The 14,316-nt window shown below is 36.2% G+C and overlaps 1 protein-coding gene across 9 annotated transcripts in view; it reads left to right on the top strand.

Moving 5' to 3' along the window:
- Nucleotides 1-14,316, top strand: part of UCHL3 (ubiquitin C-terminal hydrolase L3) — a 68,476-nt gene that overhangs the window by 18,021 nt on the left and 36,139 nt on the right. For all 9 annotated transcript variants that reach the window (XM_078346258.1, XM_035296178.3, XM_035296171.3 and 6 more), the window contains 2 exons: nt 2-87; nt 2,132-2,179. In XM_078346258.1, coding sequence (XP_078202384.1) covers nt 2-87; nt 2,132-2,179 — 134 coding nt within the window. The remainder of the gene's footprint in view (nt 1; nt 88-2,131; nt 2,180-14,316) is intronic.

Here is a 14,316-nt window from a genome sequence, read left to right as displayed (position 1 = left end):
GAATCTGGATCAACCTTGAAAAAGTTCCTGGAGGAATCTGTGTCAATGAGCCCCGAAGAACGAGCCAGATACCTGGAGAACTATGACGTCGGTACCTTCTTTGTGTTTTGATCTCATGTGGGCAAAGTTTTGTGGGATTGTAGATGTATTTGGGGGTTTTTGTCTTGAAACCATAGTTTTGAGCAGTAACGGATTTTATTGTATCCGTTAATACTTTTTAGATAACTTCATCTGAAATATCCATAAATGCTGATAAATTGCCACTTCTTTTCTATGTTCAGAGCTGACTGAATGGATAAAAACAGTTTGATTGAGAATTTTTTTTTCTGACATGGAGTCTTGCTCTGCTGCCCAGGCTGGAGTGCAGTGGTGCCCTCTCCGCTCACTGCAACCTCTGCCTCTAAGTTCAAGCAATTTTGCTTTAGCCTCACGAGTAGCTAGGATTTCAGGCGCATGCCACCATGCCTGGCTAATTTTTGTATTTTTAGTAGAGATGGGGTTTTGCCTTATTGGCCAGGCTGGTCTCAAACTCCTGGCCTCAAGCAGTCCCTCCACCTCAGCCTCCCAGAGTGCTGGGATTACAGACATGAGCTGCCATACCCATGACTGACTATTCCTTACCATTCCCTCCATAAAATAAATATATGGCTGGCAGTACCCTATGTATCTTTCGTTGGGAATTTGGAAGAAGGCTGAAAATGAAAGGAGAATGCAAAGGTTTAAGGGTAGATGTTGGACCATACTGTAGCTATTTTATCAGTGTAATGACCAGCCACATAAACTAGGTTTTATATATAATATAGGTTATATTTAATGCAGGTGGTAATGATTGTACCACTTCATATAACTGTTCAGAAATTGTTTTTAAAATTTATTATTTTTAGAATCAATTTTTCTTTTGAAATCTTTTTACCTTTTAATAACATTATTAAATAGATTATAAGTTCTTTGAAATTAGGTATATAGTCTACAAATTATTTGGCTAGAACAATACCTTATGTAAAGTTTGTGCCTGATAAGTTAATTGGTTTGATTATGTTAAGCATTCCTGTTTTTAAATTGTTTTTTTCTTTAAAAAAAAAACTGGAGACTTCATAAGACATTTTTATTATACATAAAAATAAACAACATGAAAATCAGTAATCTTACTAATAAAAGGTAGATAAACATTAATATTTTTATAGGGAGTGTATATGTATATACACAGTTTTTTAAACAAAAATTTGATCACACTGTAATACTGTTTTATAACTTGCTTTTTTCACTTATCACAAACGTATTACATACCAGTAAGTATATATTTGATATTATTTAATGGCTGCATAGCTTTCCATGATATAATATTGTATTTCAACAATAAATTAGGTGTTAGAAATTCAATAGTTTTTCACTATTTAATAAATATTGCAAAGTACATCTTTATAAATGTCCTTAATTATATAAAATTATGTATAATCATATGTAAATATACAAACTACTAGAAGATAAATTGCTGGATAAAATAGTTTGCATGTTTTTAAGGCTTGGATATGTATTTATTGCCAGTTGCTATTCATAAAGGTTGTACTTTCACCTGTAATTTACTATTGTGCCCATTTCTCTGCATCTTTGCAAATGGTACTGTAAGAGTGGTTTGTTTTTTAGTTCAGGAAACTAAATTCTGTAGCTTCTGATAAATGCATGAGTTGTGCTCCACATTTCTAAATTGCTGACTGAAACTGCATGATTAAGCATAAATACAGCCAGAGCTGCAGAGGAGCATGGAATTGGGAGAAACAGATGAGATAAGCTTCTTTAGTCTCTATCTGTGAAATGCTTACTTTATTCTAGTCTCAATCGAATAAAGTGTTAAGTGTTAGTTCTAACAACTGAATAAGTTAAATGGCCCTTACTTATAGCCTGGAAATTACAAATAATCAGATATTCAGTTTCCTTAGTCTTTAGAGATTTGCAAGTTACACAGTACAGCAATTCATTTGATTACCCAGATATCATAAGCTGTTCTTAAATTTCCTTCAATTTGATGTTTCTTTAAAAGACTTTAGATTTTAAATTTTAGCTTTGTTGTTGTTTTCATTTAAAAAGTTGGGTATGGTCATTTTTTCCAGTGAATACCTTTTTCTTATTACAGGCCATCCGAGTTACTCATGAGACCAGTGCCCATGAAGGTCAGACTGAGGTATTTCACATTTTTTCTAAATTTTTCTTGCTCTGTGTAAATTTAATGGTTGTGTTATTGTAGGACATAGAGTTTTAGAAAGTTACCTGACCTTTTATTTTTTCCTTTGAAAGAGAATTTCCTTAAGCAAAAGCAGTCATAAAGCAGCAAAAGAACATGTTTTGACAAGCTGTTAAGATGCTGCTGTCTGCTGTTTCAGTTCATCTAATCATTTAGACAGATTGCAGGTAGTGTGCTGTTTGTGTGGCTACTCGGTGGCTTGTTTTCCCTATCAGATTCCTTTGATTTCCAAGTATGTTGAGAAAAATCCCTGCACTATTGTACAGTTAGAGAGCCTGTGTCTTTCTCATGCCCTGCTTCCAGCAGAAAGCCATATCATTTTCTTTGCTCCGTAAACTTGTTCTAGGGTCACATAATGATCTTTACTATCTTTACCCTGTTAGCCAGTTCAGCTGGGTGGCTTTTTCTTTCCTTCTCGTCTCTTTTTTCATTTATTGGTTTCATTTTCCTTCCATCTTTCCTTTCTTTCCTTCCCTCAAGCCCTGACTGATTCACTCTAAGAGGAAGTTTCTCAGAAGGTATTTTAGTCAAAAAGAATTTAACTAAAGCTGTTTGGTATATTTATAGCACATTTAAGGGTTAATACCAGAGAATTAGAGGCTTTCTTCTTTCTTATCCCATATGTGACTTGAAACCACAGTTTTTCATGTAAAAGATGACATTGCCTTTATACTTAAAAAAAAAAAACTTGAAAAAAATACTTGATTTAAAAATCTTGGATTTTAGCTGAGCATGCTGGCTTATACCTGTGCAATCCCAATGCTTTGGGAAGTTATAGCACGTGGATCATTTGAGGCCAGGAGTTTGAGACCAGGCTGGGCAACATAGCAAGACTCTTGTCTCTACAGAAAGTAATAAAAATTAGCCAGGTGTGGTGCTGCACACACCTGTAGCACCAGCTACTAGGGAGACTGAGATGGGAAGATTACTTGAGCTTCGGAGTTTGAGGTTATAGTGAGCTATGATTGCACCATTGCACTCCAGCATGGGGGACACAGCAAGCCCGTCTCTCTCTCTGTATAGGTTGCTCTTAGGTGCTGCTTTCAAAGGTGTAGATTATTGTTTTTCACCATGTTTATGCATACACAAACACAGAAGAGACCTGTTGAAATGTTTTTAACAGCAGATTGGAAATTAATGAAATGCTGTTTCGTATTGCTTTTTGTGATCCTGAACATACTCATAACCTTCACTATGCTTTGCTTTTTCGTTTGCAAATTTATCATGTTAAAGTTAGTGATGATGAGGATCAGCATAAGTTTATTGTAAGATACAAAGACAGTTACTTGTAATAAAGCAATTAAATGCCTTAACAGATGTTTACTACAAAAAATACTTAATTTTGCCATACTTCTCTTGCCCACCTTTTGGAGCTTCATCCAAACTATGGATTTACATTTATACTTCTTTTTAAATGATCTTCATGTCTGTTTTTTCAGACCTAACCTACTTCATTCCTTCCAGTCTCAGATGCCTGTTAGACGTCATCTGAATGACCCACTGATTTTAGAAAGCATTTTTCTTTGTTTGAGCTTATTATCTGTATCTTAAACTTTTTCTTCCCTTTATTATTTCTGTTTCTTATAATAGTTCCACCATACGTTTTCCTGCAGTAACTAATCTAATAAAAATTCATTAATTTCTGGTTTAGAAGATCTGCTTCTTATGCAGATTCTCACTCTTTATTCCATTTCTCATCCATTTTTACACAGTTCTTCTGGATTCCCTTTTCTGAAATGTACCTGAATCAGGTGGCTGCTAAAATTTTTCTAGAGGTTTCCTAATGTATAGAGCAGTAATTCTCAAGGCGGAGATAGAAGTTAGGATTTTCTGGAGTACACTGCTGTGTACTCCCATCAGAATTAATCTTTTCTGTTCCTTTCCCATCTCCCACAGTTTAGAATCACTACTAGAATGAACCATATTTTTGATGTATGTTATAACACTAAAATGTGTAGGAGTTAAAAAAGTTTTTGCGAATGATTCCTCAAGCTGTGCAATCAATTTCAGGCCCTTTAACCCTTGTGTGTCTGTCTTATTTTTTTTTTCTATTTTAACTTGTCTTTCTAACTTTAAGTATTTCTTTTTAGCCAGCCCTTACTTCCTTATTTTGTTATTGCTGTTCTTCTTGCAGTACTCCCTTACTGAAAATATTCTTTCCCTCAATCTCTTCCACTTCCTACTTCTATCCATTCTTCAAGACTCAGCTTAATATGATCTTCAACATGAAGCAGTTCCTGATGATCGGACCTGCTTATATTTTATCCTTTATATGAACTCTATATGACTACTCTAACTATTTACATTTTAACTATTTCATATTCTCTTTCATTTTTTAAGATGTGCATTTTTTTCACATTTTAAAAACTCTGAAGTTAAGATGTGGCTTACAATTGATAGCACAGTTTACCTGGCGTTATTCCCAACTTAGTGCTTCATAAAATGGTGTGTCATGTAACCAATGGTGCCTTAGTTTGATGAAGTATGGTATCATATCTCCTTTTCTGGGGCCCTTAGGCCTAGGATTGGCAACTGATTCATTTGCGCATTTCCGAATTATCCAATACTGTTACACACAAGTACTACACATGTGTATTAATTAAACAGAAATAGCCCAGAACTGTCCTTGGTAGTGTAAGAAATAATAATTTTTAAAAAAAAAAGAAGGGGGAGGGGGGCAAACCTTAGTTTTCTGTAGTCCCTTAGGTAAATGAAACTTATCTATTAGCAATTGTTTCCAAATAGGCCAGTGTTAACATTTTGGAAGGGTTCAGTTCTTTTTTGTGTTGGACTGTTCTGTGCACTTCAGGGTGGAATATAGTGACCTCTAGTTGCTGTATGTTAGTGTCTCCCGGTCACTGAGAGAACAAAAACCTGCACCATATATTTTTCTGATCATCTCATCTAAGATTCATCTTCTGGCTGGGCGTGGTGGCTCACACCTGTAATCCCAGCACTTTTGGAGGGTGAGGTAGGCAGATAACCTGAAGTCAGGAGCTTGAGACCAACCTGGCCGACATGGTGAAACCCCATCTCTATTAAAAACACAAAAATCAGCCAGATGTGGTGGCATGTGCCTGTAATCCCAGCTACTCAGGAGGCTCAGACAGGAGAATCGCTTGAACTTGGGAGGCAGAGGTTGCAGTGAGCTGAGATTCCACCACTGAACTCAGGCTGGGTGACAAAAGTGAGACTCTGTCTCAAAAAAAAAAAGATTCATCTCCCATCTATGGGCTGAAGAGTCTTCAGTGTATGGTTATGTCTACTGTTGTTTGTATTCCAGCCCACTGATTTTTTGTCAGTTCCTACAAAGTACCTAGGTCTTTCCTGTCTGTATTAGTCTGCTTGGGTAGTTATCACACATTATTACCAGGTAGCTTTAACAACAGAAATTTATGATCTCACAGTTCTTGATGCTAGAAATCCAAGCAAAGTGTCAGCAGGGTGGTCTCCTACTGAGATGTCCCTTCCTGGCTTGTAGACTACCACTTGCTCAGTGTAGCCTCACATGGCATGGCCTGTCCTGTGTATTCATATGGGGTGGGTGTGGAGAAAGAGCGAAAGAGGAGAGATCGATTGCTCTCATGTCTCTTCCTCTTATAAACACACCAGTCCTATTGGATTAGTGCTCCCTTCTTATAACCTTACTTAACATTAACTATTTCGTTCAAGGCCCTGTCTCCAAATATAGTCACATTGAAGGTTAGGGCTTCAATGTATTAATTTGACAATGGGGACACAATTCAGTCCATAATACCATCTTTGTGCTTTCTAATGACCCAGCACACTTCCGGGTATACCGCTTCTCTTTGCAGAGTTGGGGACTTCTCATCTTTCAGGTGTCACCTTAAAAGTCATTTTTCAGAGAAGCCTTCTTTCATCACTGCTAAGTAGATCCTTCTGTCTTACTTTCTATCATAAAATCCTGTTTATTTTCTTCCTGGCACTTTTAAATAATCAATAATAAGTTTTTTTCTTCCTTGTGTGTATTTGTTTATTCTGCTAAATAGAATATAAGTCCCATGAGGGCATAGGTCTTGTTTGTCTTGTTCACTTGGAATCCCCAGAACAAAAACTGGACATATATAGGCATTTATAAGAAATTACATAGTTTAGGCCTCGTGCAGTGGCTCACACCTCTAATCCCAGCACTATGGGAGGCTGAGGCGGGTGGATCACGATGTCAAGAGATCAAGACCACCTTGGCCAACATGGTGAAACCCTGTCTCTACCAAAAATACAAGAATTAGCTGGGCGTGGTGGCAGGTGCCTGTAATCCTAGCTACTTGGGAGACTGAGGCAGGAGAATTGCTTGAACCCGGGAAGTAGAGGTTCAGTGAGCCAAGATCATGCCACTGCACTCCAGCCTAGTGATAGAGCAAGACTCCATCTCAAAGGAATTACATAGTTTAAAGGTAAGAGCACAGGATGTAGGTTTGTATACTGACTCCACTGCCTATCAGCTTAGGCAGGATACTTTCTTCAGTACAAAATAGAAATAATGGCATTTACTTTATGGGATTATTGTGAAGATTAATGAATTAAGTATATAAACTGCTTAGAATAGTGCCTGGAATTTAATGGGCATTCAATAAATATTAGGCAGTACTTTTATTTTATTAGGCATCCAGTAAAATGAATCTGAATGGCGGAAGATGAGGCTGAAGTAGTAGGGTGAAGCCATAAAAAGGGGTGCTTGGATTTCATAGATGCAGAACCATCAAATATGGTGCATTTACTTTTTAGCCTATTGAGCTTCAGGTGAGTGTTTTGGGTCAGATGTGTAGGAGTCTAGAGCTCAGGTGAGATATCTGGAGTCTTTTGTTTTTGGGTGGTAGTTAGAACCCTGAGAATTCTTCAGAGGGGGAATAGTAGTAGACCAACAATAAATCCCTGGGGCATGTAGGTGTTGAAGGAGTGAGTAGAGGAAGAGGAGCCAATAATAATATAGTGGAATAGCAAGTAGAATCATTGCTGACATCATTGGTACTCTTTGTTAGAACGTTTTCATGGGAATGGAGGAGGCAGAAGCCTTATTGCATGCTGAGATTTGTAGACTAAATAAGAAATCTATAGTTGAGTCACCAAAATACAGTAGTCTTTTCAGAAGATTGGCCGTAGTGTACTGCTCTAGAGTAATTGTTTGCTTATGTATGTTTTTTCTTCCCACCATGATTGTTTGGTAGATTGGCTAATACAGAAATCTGAGCAGTAGTCCTACCTCACTTATGCTTCATTAACTTACACTGAAAGGTATCACTTTCATTTTTCACTTAAGATTAAAAACATAAAAGAAGAACAAGGGGATATGAGGAAACAATGAGGAAATTAAATCATTAGTGGCAGAGAATGTTTTCTTATTTCGCTTTGATTTTCCACTTGCTACAACCACCATTTTGTCCTTTATTCTAGATAGGATAAAATAGTGTTACTGGATTTGCATCTTTTGGGTAATGCTAAAGAAGTTTGATATGTGTCATTTAATTCCAGTACCAGCCCTATGAGGTATTACCATTGTCCCCTTGTTCCCCTTCTACAGATGAAGCAACTGAGGCACCAGAAAGTTTCAGTTACTTGCCCCAAGGTTACATATCTGCCAAGTGGTAGAGCCAGAATTTGAGCTCACACCATCTGGCTGCAGAGTCTAGTCCCAGTTTCTCTGTTCTCCTCACCTCCATCTTCAGTTTCTTTTTTTGAGACGGAGTCTAGCTCTGTCGCCCAGGCCCGAGTACAGTGGCATGGTCTTGGCTCACTCACATCTCCTCCTCCCAGGTTCAAGCAATTCCCTAACCTCAGCCTCCCAAGTAGCTGGGACTACAGGTGTGTGCCACCAGGCCTGGCTGATTTTTATATTTTTAGTAGAGATGGAGTTTTGCCATGTTGGCTAGGCTGGTCTTGAACTCCTGGCCTTACACGATCTTCCCACCTCCGCCTCCTAAAAAGCTGGGATTACAGGTGTGAGCCACTGAGCCTGGCCAGACTTTCAATAAAAGTTTGACAGCGAAATTTGTAGCAGTGCTATTAGACTAGTGCTTTGCATGAGGCTTAAAGTGACTATTTATATCCTAACTTGGGATAGGAAACAGATTGAGTGAGAAATACTAAATTGATAACTTTTCAGTTGCTCCTGAATTGTATTTCTTTATAGTGGGTTCATGATTGAGTTTTAAAGCAATGTGTTAGAAAAATTAATAATAGACATATAAAACTAAGCTTTCAACTGACTAATGTATTGTTCGTGTGTGTTATGGTAATGTGTAACCCTAAACGAAATACAGTTGAATGTTCTACTAGAAAAAAAGTTACTGATTGTATAATTAATATAACCTGATATATGCATGTCCAGTTAAGAATTTAAGAATGAATGTATACAGTTGGCCTGCTGTAACAGTGGGTTCCTTATTTGTGGATTCAGCCAACCACTTACTGAAAATATTTGAGGCTGGGCATGGTAGCTCATGCCTGTAATCCCAGCACTTTGGGGGGCGAAGAAGGGAGGATCTCTTGAGGCCAGGAGTTTGAGACCAGCCTGGGCAACATAGTGAGACCCTGTCTGTACAAAAAAATTAGCTAGGTATGATGGCACACACCTGTAGTTCTGGTTACTCTGTAGTCCCAGCTACTTGGGAGACTGAGGTGGAAGGATGGCTTCAGCCCAGGAGGTCAAGACTGTGATCATGCTGTTGCACTCCAGCCTGCGTGACAGAGTGAGACCTTGTCTCAGACAAAAAATAAAAAATATTCAAAAAAAAAAAAGATGGTTGTGTCTGTACTGAATATGTACAGACTTTTTTTCTTGTCATTATTTCCTAAACAATATATTATAACAACAACTTATATAGCATTTATATTGTATTAGATATTACAAGTTATCTAGAAATGATTTAAAGTATACTGGAGGAGGTATATAGGTTATATGCAAATACTACATTATTTTATACAAGGCTTGTGAGCATCTGTGGATTTTGGTATCTGCAAGGAGTCCTGAAACCAATAGTCCATGGATTTCAAGGGATGACTGTATATTCATTCCAACTAAGACCTTTTGGAATGATTGTAGAATAATAAGATTGGCAGGAAGTTCCAAGTTAATATGATCTAGGCTTCCACTAAAGTGTGTACTAGATTAGAAAATCTCCTTAAGGTTTTTCTAGTCACAGAAGATTCTAATAAGTGTCTTTAAAATTGTGAACAAGTATCAGTGATGCAATAGTGGAAACAGTCTGCAAGTCAAATGTGAAGGCAAGAAAGAAAAATCCAGAAGGGTATTTTGTTTGTCTTTGGACCCTACTTTTACTTCATTGACATTTAACTAAAAAGTAATTTCTAAAATTTGTGATTTGTCCATGTTAATCTAGGAGTCAGCCCAGAAATGAATAGAGATCTCCTGATGATTTATTTTTTAACTTTTTGCAAAAAGATTAAGTTTGTTGTACTGCCCAGAACTCTCCATGTAAATTAATAATAATAATGAAAAATAACAGAAATGAGAGAAAGCAGTATTGCTTTCTGTTTTTAAAATAGCATACCAGTATGGGAAAAATAGCAAAAGACTTCTAGCAGCTACCATATACATTTAGCAGCTACTATGTATATTTGCTGCCATTCTTTTTTTGGTACATTTTAAGAATAGTTGAGATCAAGAAATTTTGTCTGATTTTTTCTTAACATATTACCATGAACATTTTCTTGTTTCATCAGCATCAAATAAATGAAATTTATTTTTCATTTCCTTAACTTTTGATGTTTAGATTATTTTTAGTTTTTCAAGTTAAAAATATAACTTCATTGAATATCCTTGTTAATCTAAGTATTCTTTCAGGTTCATTAAGGTAGTTTCTTGTAGGTGGAATTACTGATGCAAAGGGATGAACATTTTTATGGTTCTTGTTACATAACGTGATATTGTCTTTCTTTCATTTGTTCAATCAGATAACCTGTTTGAGAACCTACTGTACTAGGCACTGTGCTTAGACTTGTACATACAAAGATAAGTGAGTCATAATTTGTGTCTTCAAAAATCTTTTACTTCAGTGGTGACCACAGCTTTGAAAACCGCCCTTGCCAGTACTGAATTCTATTTCTAAATTTTTGCTTGTTTGATAGGGGGAAATAACATGTTTGATTGCTAATGATACTTTAAAGATCTTTAGTAAAAGTTTATGAAGTTAATTTAAATCATAAAATAAAATTATAATTGATTTACAATGAAACGTTAGTATGTAATCTGTTTTGGTTAATGTTAACCTTTAAAAGAGCGATTATTTGACCACTGGGGTAAGCAGTGCATAATTTCTGATTTCAAGTATGTGATAATAAATATACATACATAATTAAAGATACATCTGTGTGTTTGTATGTGTGTGCATGTGTGTATTTTTAATTTAGGAAAATCCTCTGTTTAGAATCTACTTAGCTTTTTTGGCCCAGCCAGTACAGACTGTCAGTAGAAATAAACAGCATAAAGTTTCATCTTCATTAGATGTATTTGTATAGTTGCATGGCTTCATTTTACTATGGAGTATAGTCTTTATTTTTATTATATTGGGATTACAAAGAGATATCAGAAATTATTCCAATAAGTCGAAAAAGATTTACACACATTGAGGTGCTCACATATTTATTCCCCTCCTTTGGGAATTTATTTCCTTCTTTCCTCCCTTCACTTTGAAAGAATCTGAGGATATTAGGAAGAAATTTAGTTCTTAAATAATGTAAAATGTAAGTTTCTGATTATCTTGGAAGAATCAGATGGAAACAATAAATATATCATGCAGTTCAAAATGTAGAGTCCAGTTTGGTCAAAAGTCTGAAACTGCAACTTTCTGATCTTTGTTTTTCTTTACTTTTCAGACCTCATTTTCTTTATTCTGTTCCATCATGACTTAAAAGTCTTTTGGGGGTAATTTTATTTTATTTTATTTTTAAAACCAAAAATGCCCTGGGACTCCCTAGGTTGCTTCTGTGTCTCTTCTTTTTTTGTTTCTTCTGAATATCATTCCCTTATAATAGAGGCCTTCCCTTTCCCCTTTTCTCTCCCTCCCTTCTTTTTTCCCTCTCCATTTCTCTCCTTTCCTCCTCCCTTATGTCTTCTTTACTGATCTCAGAATTTTAGAAATTGATATATTATTACTTATTTTAAAGGAAAATTCTTAGACTGAACTCACCAGTTTACCCTTCCTTCCACATCTGACTAGATGAAACTAGTCTAAGAATGCTTTTAGCAATAAAAAGAATTGATATTGTGCTTGGTGATGGTGAAAGATTTCTATTAGTTTTGTTTTAAATCACAACTTTCCAGAATAGAGGGTAATGTTAGAATACATGATTTTTTTTCATTTGTAATAAAGGAGAACTTTATTTGGGGCTACTCTCAATTGTAAAGAAAATAATTTCTGGGAATTAGTTCAAACAGTTTAACAATGGTAAGCTTAGGTTTAATGTAATATGTAGATGTATAGGTATTATATTAATAGAGATTTCTAACATGGATAATTATAAACTTAAAGGAGAAAACATAATTGTTAAACCAGCAGGGGAAAAAAAGTCTTTTAAGAATATCTTGATGTCTGTGGACATCTTGATTTATTAGGTGAGCAAAATGAAGAAACTTACCATTTATCCAGATTTTCCATGGAATATATAGTGGTATTTTGTGTATTTTGATATCTCTCCCATATTTAACTTGTGACTACTTTGCCAACTGAACATGGATACTCTGTAGGAAACTTTGCATCTTTTACATGGATCTGGTTTTAATTTCCTTTTTTAAAATTTGAACCTTAAATTTACTGTGATCCAGTGTATTACACTGAAGTTTATTCAGAAATCCATTTAGAATTAATTTATAATTTTGATTTTAAACTCATAAAGTTATACACATAGGTGTTCTCATGCATGCTCACACACATGCTCTTACACATATGTGTACACACATTTACAATCTAATTTTTATAGCATTTGGTGGCTCTAAAGATGTTCCCAATTATTTTTTCCATATGCCATATTTTACACTCAGTGGTCCAGTCCTTTCCTTTCCTTTTTCCTTAGAGATGGTGGGTCTCAATATATTGCCCTGGCTTATCTCAAACTCCTGGGCTCAAGTGATTCTCATCCTCCTGAGTAGCTGTGATTATAAGTGCATTCTGCCATGCTCGACTAGACTCAGTGGTGTTTCTAAAGTCTTAAAGAGCATCCCCCATTCAGGAAATAATGCTTCAATTTCATTTTCATGCACAAGTGTGTATTTGATCAATCAGTCAATAAAAGGAATCGTGATCTAGTAATCATGAGAAGCTAAAATCATTTTTAAACAAACTAAGGAAGTTGTGTTTTATCCCCATTTCTACCCTGTGTAGGTATGGCGAAGGCAGTGCGCATTGTTCTCTGTTAGAAATCCATAAATATCTTAGGCTCTCAACCCAAAAGAGTCTCACTATGAGATGACTGGGGTCGCGAGAAACATTGGGGATTATTTCTTGGTGCTAATTGTCTGTATGAATTTTCTTGACTGCTCTTGTCATTTTTGGGTGAATACGATAGAAATGCCTTGAGGTGCTCACCAGCTTTCAAGTATTCTTATCATCTTAATTCTTACTCCTTTTGAAAGTAGGTCTGCCATATTATTATAATGTTGGTTACCATTTTCTGAATTCATGTCATGGGGTAGACTAAGTGTTATATGTACCCAAGTTTGATCCTCTCAATTCCATAAGATAGCTGTTACCCCATTTTGCAGATGGGAAATCTAAGAAGTTGCTAATATATTCAGGGTCCTAGTGGGTACTCCGGTGCTTTTAAGGAAACAAAACATGTAGGTAAATGAAATTACTGAAACAAAGTGAAATGAGGTTTTTAAAATTTAAATTTTTGTTTTTGCCCTAAAGCAAGGCTATTCACAGCCAGAAATTTAATGCAGATACGTAATAAGCTACAAATAGTCATTCAGAGTTATGCCAAATACTTTGTTCCTTTTTGCAATTACATCTAAGTCAGTTCTTATTCAATGCACTACATTTTTTTTTTCTATTAACAAGAAATCTTACCCATAAACTAGCTGCAGTCTTTTGGTAATCATGTTAGGTATATTTTAGAAAACAGTAATTGTTTTAACTATCTACCCACTAATGAACCCTTCATGTTCAAGAATTTACATAGTTATAAGGCTATTTTCTCAATAATAGTATGTCAGTTTAAATGAGAAGATGCTTTGGCTGTAAATCAAAACCTACTTACTTTATTTTAGAATTTTAACATAATTTAGATTTAAGCACTTACATTACCCGTCAAACCAAACACTTGATTTCTTTCTTTCTTTTTTTTCCTTTGAGACAGGGTCTTATTCTGTTGCAGTGGCTTGATCTTGGCTCAGTGCAGCCTTGATCTCTTGGGCTCAAGCCATCCTTCCACCTCAGACTCCCAAGTAGCCGAGACTATGGGCATGTGCCACCACACCTGTCTATTTTATTTATTTATTTTTTATTTTTTTTGAGATGGAGTTTCGCTCTTGTTTCCCTGGATGGAGTGCGATGGCACGATCTCGGCTCACCGCAACCTCCGCCTCCTGGGTTCAGGCAATTCTCCTGCCTCAGCCTCCCGAGTAGCTGGGATTACAGGCACGCACCACCATGCCCAGCTAATTTTTTGTATTTTTAGTAGAGATGGAGTTTCACCATGTTGACCAGGACGGTCTCGATCTCTTGACCTCGTGATCCACCCACCTCGGCTTCCCAAAGTGCTGGGATTACAGGCTTGAGCCACTGCGCCCGGCCTTATTTTTTTACTTTTAGTAGCAGTGGGGGGGGGTCTCCCTATATTGCCTAGGCTGGTCTTAAACTCCTGCGTCAAGTGATACTTCTGCCCTGACCTCCGAAAGTCTTGGGATTACGGGTGTGAGCCACTAGGCCTGGCCAAAATACTTGATTTCTTAATAGAGCAGTACTCTTAGGCAGACCCTCTGCTTTCTTAGATTTTTTTTAAGTATAAATCATTTCTTTTTAGCTTTCACAGCATTTCTAATACTTTGGTTATTTTGTTATACAGTTTAAAGAGTAATTTTTTTTTTTTTAATAAAAAAG

Source organism: Callithrix jacchus, chromosome 1 (assembly GCF_049354715.1).
Source record: "Callithrix jacchus isolate 240 chromosome 1, calJac240_pri, whole genome shotgun sequence".
Taxonomy (NCBI): Eukaryota; Metazoa; Chordata; class Mammalia; order Primates; family Cebidae; genus Callithrix; species Callithrix jacchus.
This window is presented reverse-complemented; position numbering and strand designations above follow the sequence as displayed.